The 11,020-nt window shown below is 41.8% G+C and overlaps 1 protein-coding gene across 1 annotated transcript in view; it reads left to right on the forward strand.

Annotated features, from left to right (window-relative positions):
- LOC138427948 (cytochrome P450 2C18-like) overlaps positions 1–9,527 on the forward strand; it is a 40,397-nt gene extending 30,870 nt beyond the window's left edge. Inside the window, exons 8-9 of the mRNA XM_069568073.1 lie at positions 7,147–7,288; positions 8,983–9,527. Of these exons, the coding sequence (XP_069424174.1) occupies positions 7,147–7,288; positions 8,983–9,167 (327 nt within the window). The 3' untranslated portion in view covers positions 9,168–9,527. The remainder of the gene's footprint in view (positions 1–7,146; positions 7,289–8,982) is intronic.
- The last annotated feature ends 1,493 nt before the right edge of the window (positions 9,528–11,020 follow it).

Below are 11,020 nucleotides of genomic sequence, written 5' to 3' on the forward strand. Positions count from 1 at the left end.
GTATCGGTTAAGTCCTTTTGCATTGCTGTTACCCCGGCCAGTATCTCATCACAATCATGGAGGGGGCTATTTTCCTCTGGATTGGGCAAAAGAGTGGCCGGATTTAGAGTGCAGGGCGTTTGGAAATGAATCCGTGGGGTGTCAAGTAGCAAGGCCTGGTAGTGCGTCAAGCGGGCATTAGAAATCCATTTACCTGGGGGTTGCTTTAAAACTCTCTCTATGGCATGAGGAGTGTAGACCAAGAGTCTCTGTCCATAAGTCAGTTTATCAGCATCGTGGACTAAGAGCGTGGTGGCCGCGATGATGCGGAGGCAAGGTGGCAATCCGGCTGCCACTGGGTCCAGTCCCTTGGAAAGGTAAGCTACAGGTCGCTTCCATGGTCCCCATCTCTGTTAGTACCCCTTTTTTTATCCCCCGCTTTTCATCTACAAATAATTGGAAAGGCTTAGATGGATCAGGGAGGGCAAGGGCAGGAGCTTCTAGCAAGGCTCACCTGAGCTCTTGGAAGGCCTCTTTCATTGGCTCAGTCCATTTCCAGTCCTTGTTTTCTTTAATCCCTACTTATAGGGGCCTGGCCTTTTCTGCAACCCCCAAGATCCATAACCAGCAATATCCCACAGTTCCCAGAAATTCTCTCACTTGTCTAGGGTTAGCCGGCTCAGGGTTCTGGAGGATGGTTTCTTTCATAGCCTGTTAGCCACCTCTGGCCCTGTTTTATCTTATAACCGAGGTATGTAACCTCTTGCTTGGCAATCTGGGCCTTTTTGGCACTGGCCCTGTAACCTAAAGTCCCCAAGGTTTGGAGAAGGTCACCTGTTGCCTCTTGGCACTCTTTTTCTGTAGCCGCTGCCAGCATAAGGTCATCAACATATTGTAATAAAACAATGGTAGGGTGTTCAACCCGATACTCACGGAGGTCTTCGTCCAGGGCCTCATTAAATAACGTGGGTGAGTTTTTGAAACCCTGTGGTAAGCGAGTCCATGTCAGCTGCACAGGGGTCTGACCACCGTCTTCCTGCCATTCGAAGGCAAAGATCTCTTGGCTTGCGGGGGCAAGAGGCAAACTGAAAAAGGCACCTTTTAAATCTAAAACAGTGTACCAAAAGTAGTTTGGAGGCAAGTTGCTTAGCAATGTATAAGGGTTAGGAACCATCGGATGAATATCAATTACCCGTTTATTGACTTCTCGTAGATCTTGAACCGGTCTAAAATCAGTTCCCCCAGGCTTTTTCACAGGCAACAGGGGAGTGTTCCATGGGGACCGGCACGTTTTTAGGACCCCAGCATCTATGAGGCATTGTATATGAGGAGTAGTTCCTTGTCGAGCCTCTTGACTCATGGGATACTGTTGTACCATCACCGGGGAAGCACTGGCTTTCAGTTCCACAATAATAGGGGGCCTCTGTTTGGCTAGTCCCATTTCTGCTGTTTCAGCCCAGGCCTGAGGGTATCTTTGAACCCATGGTTGTACTTTGGGGCTTATTGTCGCTGGGGCCTCTCATCTGTATTCATCTTTTAATGCCAGAGACAGGACCTGAAGAGGATGCCCGGTCCCATCTAGAACAGACACTTGTCCGTGGTTGAAATGAATTTGGGCATTTACTTTAGACAGTAAATCCCTTCCCAACAAGGGTGCTGGACACTCAGGTATCACCAGAAAAGAATGGGTCACCTGGTGGGCCCCTAAGTTCACTTGCCGTTTTGTAGTCCATCCATATCATTTAGTCCCGGTTGCTCCCTGCACCTAGCTACTTTTTTTAGACATGGGTCCATCTTTTTGGTTTAAGACTGAGTATTGGGCTTCCGTGTCCACCATGAAGCCAACCGGTTTCCCCTCCACATTTATAGTTACCCAGGACTTGGGGAGGGGCTTCGAGCCCTGACCCCCGCTAGTTGCTATCCTCACCCGCATAGAGGATATGACTGTCTAGGGAGGGTGTCTCATTTTTGGGTTTCTTGGGCCCCTCTTTTAGATTTTTCTTTTTTCTTTAAGCTTATGCTTTGTCATTTTTTCTTCAGTTTTTGAGTCCAATTTTTTTCCTTTCTGGAACCTGTTTTTGTTTTCAACCCTGGCAAAAAATATCTGGGCCAGCTCTTTTTGATTTTTATGGTTTTTTTTTTCAGCTCTAAATTTTCTTTCTTCTCTTTTAATGTGGTCTTCTCTCTCTTCTGGGGTCTCTCTATGATTAAAAACTCTCTCGGCTGCCCTCACTAGATCTTGCAAGGATTGTTCACTTAACCTCTCTATCTTTTGTAACTTTTTTCTTATATCGGGGGCTGCTTGATTTACAAGTGCTAACATAACTGCCGCTTGTGACTCATCTGCCTGTGGGTCCATAGGGGTATACTGTCTAAAAGCTTCCATTATCCTTTTTAGGAAGGCTGCTGGGCTCTCATTTGGCTCTTGTCTCACTGAATTTATTTTGGCCAAATTAGTTGGCTTTCTGGCGGCCGCTCTAAGGCCAGCCATGAGGGTCTGACGGTACACTCGGAGACGCTCTCTACCTTCAGCGCGTTCGAAGTCCCAGTTGGGTCACACCAAGGGGAACCCCTCGTCAATGAGGTTAAGCTATATTGTGGGCCTCCCATCCACCCCTGGAACATTTTTCCAGGCTTCTGACAGGATCTGTTCGTGCTCCTCTGTAGTAAAAAGTACCTGTAACAGTTGCTGACAATCATCCCAAGTGGGATTGTGAGTAAACAGTATAGACTCTAAAAGATCAATAAGACCCTGCGGTTTTTCAGAGAAGGAGGGAGTCTGGGTTTTCCAATTGTACAAATCACTAGTGGAGAAGGGCCAATACTGATATGTCCATTCTTCACCCTCTCTGGCTGGCCCCGCCCAGACTGGAAACGCATGAGGAGGGAACCTCTGGGTCTTCTTCCGCTACGCCGGCCATTTTTTTTTTCCGCCTTTCCCCAAGTTCCCTAGGCGGGGCCCCTTTTTCTGGGAGGAGCTGAAGGCTTGGTTCTCTTTCTGGCTTCTCCCAGTGAAACCTGTGGAACCTGTGGAAGCAAGGGCGGGGAAGAGGGAAGGGAAGTGAGGGGCTGAAAAACAAAAGATTTTAGCCAGGCCAGGGGGTTTTCCGCCAGGTCCTGTCAGACCAAAATGTATGGAGTTTGGTCTGGCTGGGTGTCCTGATGGGTAGGGGGCGAGCACCTTCTCTCTGACCGCTCGAATAGTAGGCAGGCTGAAGGTGCCTTCTTGTGGCCAGCTGACATCAAAAGCAGGCCACTCGGCAGAACAAAAAGTTACTAACTTGTTTTTCTTCACCAGCAATGATAGATTCTGTGCTCTAGACTTGAAATCAGAGAAGTGGTTAATCATAAGAGATAAAGGAGTAGAAGTTGTTTGTCCCATGATCACAGAAAAGTACACTGGGAGCCAACAGAGCACACAAAGAGCAACACAGACACCATGAATAGACAAACAGATAACAAACACAAGGTGGCCACCGACAATGCACTCAATCTTACCTGTAGGATGTTCACAGAGCCAGGCGCCTCCCCAGCACGAAACCGGGCCCCGGCCTTACGCTGGACTTGCCTCTGCACTTTACACCCAGATGCCTCCCCAGTACGATACTGGGCCCCGGACTTAATCTGGGCTTCTGCAACGTTAGCACCGGTGCTCAGAGCTCTTATCTCCTAACGAGGTTACTCCCTTCTACCAGGAGAGTTGTCCTCCCCGGCGGGATGGAGATCCTGGACGAGCCCCCAGATGTTATGCTCCGAGCCCGTATCTCCGAACCGACTGAGAGAGAGAGCAAGTCCACCACGTTAATGCAAGGGCAAGAAGGGAGTTTATCTCTAGCGCGCTAGGGCCCAAGTCTCATCCCACACAAGGGAATCCAACAAGAGCCCCGAACAAAGGAGTATGGCGACTTATATACAGGCAGTTCTTTGTCTCAGTTACAGGAGTAGCTGGCGTTACATGATTGGCCAGACAGGATGAGCGCATATCCTGTCTCTTTCTGGTAAACATGACTCAGGTCCTAGAGCCCATCGTTTGGTCCCTAACACATATGTGTTGATTGATAGTGTTTGCTCAAGTTATAGTTTTTTTTTTTTTTAATTGGATTGTTTGCCTTCAGTTCAGTTCAGTCACTCAGTCATGTCCAACTCTTTGCGACCCCATGGACTGCAGCACACCAGGCTTCCCTGTCCATTGCAAACTCTGGGAGTCCACCCAAACCCATGTCCATTGAGTCAGTGATGCCATCCAACCATCTCATCCTCTGTCATCCCCTTCTCCTCTCGCCTTCAGTCTTTCCCAGCATCAAGGTCTTTTCCAATGTCAGCTCTTCACATCAGGTGGCCAAAGTATTGGAGTTTCAGCTTCAGCATTAGTCCTTCCAATGAATATTCAGGACTGATTTCCTTTAGGATGTACTGGTTGGATCTCCTTGCAGTCTTGTTTGCCTTATTACTTATTGCAGTTCTTTATATACTTTGCATGCAATCCCTTTATCATGTCTAAGTGTTGCAAATATTTACTCCCAGTATGTGTCTTTTTCTTTCTTTTTTTGGTTTCTAACAATGTTTTTGAAAGAGCAGAATATTTTTTAGAAAAAAGTGAAAGTTTAAAATTTTGATGGTGTCCAATTTATCAGTTATTTCCCTTATGACCTGTGTTTTTGTGTCATACTTATTTTCCAGCATGTTATCAAATATTTACGCTCATCTTTTCTTTTTCAAGTTTTATACTTTTAGCTTTTATATTTAAGTCTATGATCCATTTAAAGTTTATTTTTACTTATGGTGTGAAATAATAATCACACTATTTTCTTTATGGATATCTACTTGTCCCAATACCATTTGCTGAAAATACACCTGTTTTTAAAACTTAAGGTAACATTTTCTTGTATTGTTTGTTTTGAGATTATACAAGGCAATAATTTAAAAAATAAAATTATAAACCTTAAATGCAATAAACTTAGGTTGTAGAATTACTCCCTACTTTAAATTAAAGAAATTTTTAAATTTAAATAGGATTTAAACACACAGTGGATATATATAGAAAATATTTGAAATATATATGAAAATGTGTATATATTTATATTTTAACTACATATCTATCATCTATCTATCACACTGAAACCTAAATAATACTTCAGTATGTATATCTTCTAAACAAGTGAACAAGGACTTTATCTAACAGTAAAAACATTCACGCTAAAGGAATTATCATCTATACAATAATTTTATCTAGTATATATACTATAATAACATTTTCTCAGTTATCCTAATATATCTTGTGTAGTTCTTCTTGAAGGGGCATCTAGTGTCCAGTCAAGGAACAAGTATTTAATTTGTCTGTCCCTTTACTCCCCTGTTACCAAGAACAGTTCCTATTTCTATGTTTATTTCAATACATTGACAACTTTGAAGAGTCCAAGACAATCGTCATGTTAAACATTTGGCAGTCTGGCCTTGGTAATTGTTTTCTTGAGATTACATACCCATTCTGTGTATTTGGCAAGAAAATTACATAGGAGATGTTGTGTATGTCCCACTGCATTGGATTTTGGCTGAAGACATGTATTGTCAGTTTATCCCATTATTGGTAATGCTAAGATGATCACTTATTAAGGAGGAATCTTCTATATCTCTCATTGATGAGTGTCTGTTTTCGTAGGTAATTAATTAACAATCTATGGCATATACTTTAAGACTTAGTATATACTGTTTCCCAAAACATCCATCCAGCCGTTTCAGTATAAATTGATAATCTTTATCTGCTTTGTTGAAAAATGAGAATTTTTCTAATTTTATCATCTCTGTGTTTTTTTTTAAATCTAGAATTCATCCATAATGTGTTTCTCCACATTTTAAAATTAAGAGAAACAAATTTCATCCCAAAGATAAATGCTCAGTAATTGTTAGTGTACTTGTCTAAGAAATCATTTTTTCCTCTTGGGAAGATTTTCTTTTTTATTGTGATAAAATCCTTGGAAGGAAATTATGACCAACCTAGACAGCATATTAAAAAGCAGACATTACTTTTCCAGCAAAGGTCTGTCTAGTCAAGGCTATGGTTTTTCCAGTGGTCATGTATGGATGTGAGAGTTGGACTATAAAGAAAGCTGAGTGCTAAAGAACTGATGCTTTTGAACTGTGGTGTTGGAGAAGACTCTTGCGAATCCCTTGGACTGCAAGGAGATCGAACCAGTCCATCCTAAAGGAGATCAGTCCTGGGTGTTCATTGGAAGGACTGATGTTGAAGCTGAAACTCCAATACTTTGGCCACCTGATGTGAAGAGCTGACTCACTGGACAAGACCCTGATGCTGGGAAAGATTGAGGGCAGGAGAAGAAGGGGAAGACAGAGGATGAGATGGTTGCATGGCATCACCGACTCAATGGACATGGGCTTGGGCAAACTCCGGGAGTTGGTGATGGACAGGGAGGCCTGGCGTGCTGCGGTTCATGGGGTCACAAAGGGTCGGACACAACTGAGCGACTGAATTGAACTGAAAATAAGTTATAATGTAAAAATTACCATTTTAAGTATTTTAAAGTGAGCAATTCAGTGAAATTTAGTACATTCAAAATGTGGTGCAACCATAGCTACTATCTAGTCCAGAACAATTCCATCACTCCAAAAAGAAACTCAACCCACCCATTAAGCAGTCATTGCCCATTCCTCCCTCCCTCCAGCCCCTGACAACCACTAACCTGTTTCCGTCTGTATGGATTTGCCAGATGTCATTTTTAATTGTATCAGACCTCTGTTTTTGAAAAGCCCTATAAACAGGTTCCAAATACATCTGACTTTTCAAGAGTCATCAGAGGCTTCCATTTTAAAACATAATCCACATATGAGATGTAAGCAAACGAAATGATGAAATTGAACAAAACAAACAGCAGTGTCTAAATACTGTGATAAGTAAAGGGGATTCAGAAACCAAGTAACCAAGTACTCAGTACTTCAGATGCTATTGGAGGCCACTTTAGTAACATCACTGCCATTGATCTTAAACCCATCCGTGTTTATTGCTTGGTCTGTCTCACTGGAATTTGCCACTGCCCTTCTTTGGCCCTAGGGCTCCTCATCTATAGATCAAAGACTGGATTAAATGATTTGCAATATTTCTTTTGCTCCACGATTTCTTATAACTCAGTTTATCTTCATCTTTCATTCCAGGGCACGACTATAGTAACATCACTGAGTTCTGTGCTACATGATGACAAAGAATTCCCCAACCCAGAGGTATTTGACCCTGCCCACTTCCTGGATGAGAGTGGCAACTTTAAGAAAAGTGACTACTTCATGGCTTTCTCAGCAGGTAGTAAAAGTTAATTTCCTTAAGTACTTAGGGAACAAGGTACCTTTCTGGAGTTGGTTGGAACTTAATGATGTCCTCTCTGGGGCTGGAAGAAATGCTTTTTGTCCATGATCACAAACACCACTTTCAATGCCCTTGTGTTTCCTCCCCTCACCACACATCCCCAGTACTGGAACTTCAGGGAGGTGACCCAGTTCTTCCAAAGTAAGAAAGCTAGAAAACAGATTATGCTATTGAATTATGCCTCTAGCATAATTCAATAATAATCGTAGGTAGCACTGAGTTACCTGTGAACTCCTCTTAGCAAGTGAAACTTTTAGACTTTCCTTGCCTGCCACGAGAAAGGTACATCAATCCATAAGTTTGAGTATTTTCCATGTGATATCCCTCACTCCCTAGGCTGAGTTCTGGGGTTAAAGGTACAGAATGGGCACCAAAGTGGGCTCACAATCTAGCTGGGGAAGCAAATTACTAAAGAGAACATTGAATAGTGTTGTGAGAGAGGAAAGCTCAGGCTGCTCATGAGACCAGAAGGAGAAACCCTGTTTTCTGGTCACTCATACACCACAGTGAGGCATAAAATGGAATAAGGAACATTTTTACAGAAGAAAGGGAATTTGAACTGCCTCACAGGAACAAAGTGAGAAGAGAAGACAGGGCAGTTTTACAGGAGCAGGACATTCTTTTAGATCGAGAAAAGAACCTGCCAGCTAACTGCCCTGCAGTGGTTCCAGAGCACCGTGATCGTCTTCCAGTGCTGATCATAGACCCTGAAACTGGGTCTCCACAGCTACAGTGTGTGCTGAGTCTCTGGCCACAGACTCACCTCCATGTATGTGGCAGCTTTTGATGCCTGCTTTGTGTCTTGCTCTGTGTATACCAAGATGTTAAGGACTGAGCTTTCCCTTCAAAAGCACACATTTTAGCACAGCAGAAGAACCAGAATTATGATTCAAGGTGATTCATGCTTCACCTGAAGCAATGAATGTGATATCGAGGCAACTCAGAGAGGGCAAGGTTCTACTGTGTGTGAATATCGCAAAGACCATAAAGAGGAAATGACATGGGACGTAGGTCCTGAAGGAAGTGTCAGAGAAATGCATCTTGACTGAATGAAACATCATGAGACAAAACTAGAGGTTTCATGGTGTATTGGAGGTTGATGAAGAGTGGATATGGCTAGTGCTGAGTAGAGGGTGTGAAGAATGGAAAGAATGATATCAAACATCATACTGGGAACAAAATATGGAGGGCCAGCTCAACTCATTTGGACCTCATAACAGATGGGAGAGACATTTAATGTTTTCAGGTGGGAGATTGACACATTTAGACATGTACTTTTGAAAGCACATGGAGGAAAAATATCTTTAGCTGAATTTTATGCCAGAAGTAGAAAGGAAGCACATATATACAAGTTCCCTCCTCTCAGGGTTTCTGATAGAAACTGGAAGTGGAAAAGAGCAGTTAAAATGTGGGAATACACGATGAAGTGCCTGACACAGAGCAGACACTCAATCAATATTTACTGAGTGAAAAATTCCTATGAAGATATTAGGTGAATAGCGAGTATGTTTCCCCTGTTTATTTGTCTCTAAACATCTTTCCAGGCCTCCATCTGTTCAATCATTCATGCATTTTGTGACAATTCAAAATGTAATGTTCAAGGAACAAATCACCTCTGTGTGTATTTTCAGGCAAACGAAATTGTGTGGGAGAAGGCCTGGCCCGCATGGAGCTGTTTTTATTTTTGACCACCATTTTACAGAAATTTACCCTGGAATCTGTGGTTGACCCAAAGGACCTCGACACCGCCCCAGTTTCTAGTGGGTTTGGCCATGTGCCACCCCCGTACCAGATCCGCTTCACTCCTGTGATATGAAGGGCAGTTCATCGGCTGCTGCTGTGCTGTTGTCTGTAATTAACTCTCATCTGGGCCATCGTTCACCTCCTTCTTACTACCAGGGGTACTCTTTCTGACCGCCCATCTCATACTGCCACAATTTTCCCAGTATCCAGTGAATATCCAACTTCCATGAAAGGAAAGTCTGAGTTTTACTGCACAAATGTATTTGCTGTCTTCATATTCTGTAACCCTTATATTGACTACCACATATGCTAATACTTCTGAAGAGTCAGTACCATGTTATCACTGTAAAACAGAGTGGAATTGTTGGTATAAGCCAACACACAGCCATTTGCTCTCCAGATGTTCTAAATAAAAAGCAGCAGCATTTGCTGAGCCAGTCTCAGGCTTCCCTTCTTTTGTACGTAATGCAGGTAAGAAATGAATGAAAGTAAGAGTCTGAAGAGGCCATGCTTGTCCTTATAATGATAAACACAGAAGGGGACAAAGAGAAAGAGGGCAGGGAAACTCTTTGCTGAGTATCACCTGGGCTTACTTGAGGATTGGATTTGGAAATGAGAGAAATTGTGTCCAAGAGCAGCTCCAGCCTGTAGGGAAATAGTGAGAAAATCAGCAATTGGGAGGACTGAATAATAAGTGTTGGAATTCATTCCTCTGGTGGGTGTTACTGTGAACACTAATAGAAGATATGAAATGTTCACATTACTTTGTGTTTCAAACTTATAGTCAAATATTAACCTATGTTTCTCTATTTCTAATCATGTATCTAAGTGTTATTCTTTTCTCTCTGAGCAAGAACAAAATCCCTAGAAGGTGTCACCAGATTCTGTTTTTTTCTACTTTCCATCACGTTGTTTTATATGTAACATCAATGGTGGCCATATGATGCTATGATCCTGAACTTCTTAGTCTCAAGACATCTCTGAAATACAGACAGCTGAGAGATAAAGAATATCTTTGGGACTTATCCCTGAAACACTAATGGAAATGAGAATTAGAAATTCCTGTTGAAGGTTTTATTAATATTATAGTTATACAGAAGATTTGACTTCGTTTAAGGAAACATGTACTAAAATAATTCAGGTTTTTGATACCAAGACCAAGTATCAGGTCAGCAGTTTACACTCACCTGGTTCAGAGTATAAATTCTTTGCACATACTACCAAACTCTCTGACACTTGCATTTGTTTTAAAAATGTATGAAACCAACTATTAGCTTATATCCCAATAAACTAGATTTTCACATATGAATACTTAGTATTGCCATTGGACATCTGAGAAAGTGTTCAGCAACATTAAGCTTTATGGAAGTGCAAATTTAAATTTTAATGAGATATCCTTAGATAGCCATCAAAATGGTTAAAATGAAAAAAAAAATTATGCTAAATTTTGGCAAGAAAATGAAGCAACCAGCATTCTCAGAGTAATACTGTAAATTGGTTCAACCATTTGGACAACTATTTGGCCATTTTTATTGGATGTAAACTCATGACTGCCTAGCAGTTTCACTTGTAGGTATGTACTGAATAGAAACGCAATACTTTGGGATATGAACAAGACATGTTTAAGAATGCACATAACAACACCAATCAAAATAACCCCACACAGGAAGAACCTGAAATGTCTATTAACAGTACAATGGAAAACATAAATGATGCAGTTCTTTTTCATGATTTGTATCTTGATTTTACAGAAATAGTCACCCTGTGTTAGTATGTTGGCATGCACATTTAGAACATGCACACTTTCTCTATGGATGTTATGCTTCAATTAAAACATTTATTTAAAAGCAAACAGATCTACAGAAGAAATATTTGAGCAGTAATTTCAGAGAATTTCCACAAATTAATGTCAGATACCATGCCACA

This window comes from Ovis canadensis, chromosome 22 (genome assembly GCF_042477335.2).
Source record: "Ovis canadensis isolate MfBH-ARS-UI-01 breed Bighorn chromosome 22, ARS-UI_OviCan_v2, whole genome shotgun sequence".
In the NCBI taxonomy this organism is placed as follows: Eukaryota; Metazoa; Chordata; class Mammalia; order Artiodactyla; family Bovidae; genus Ovis; species Ovis canadensis.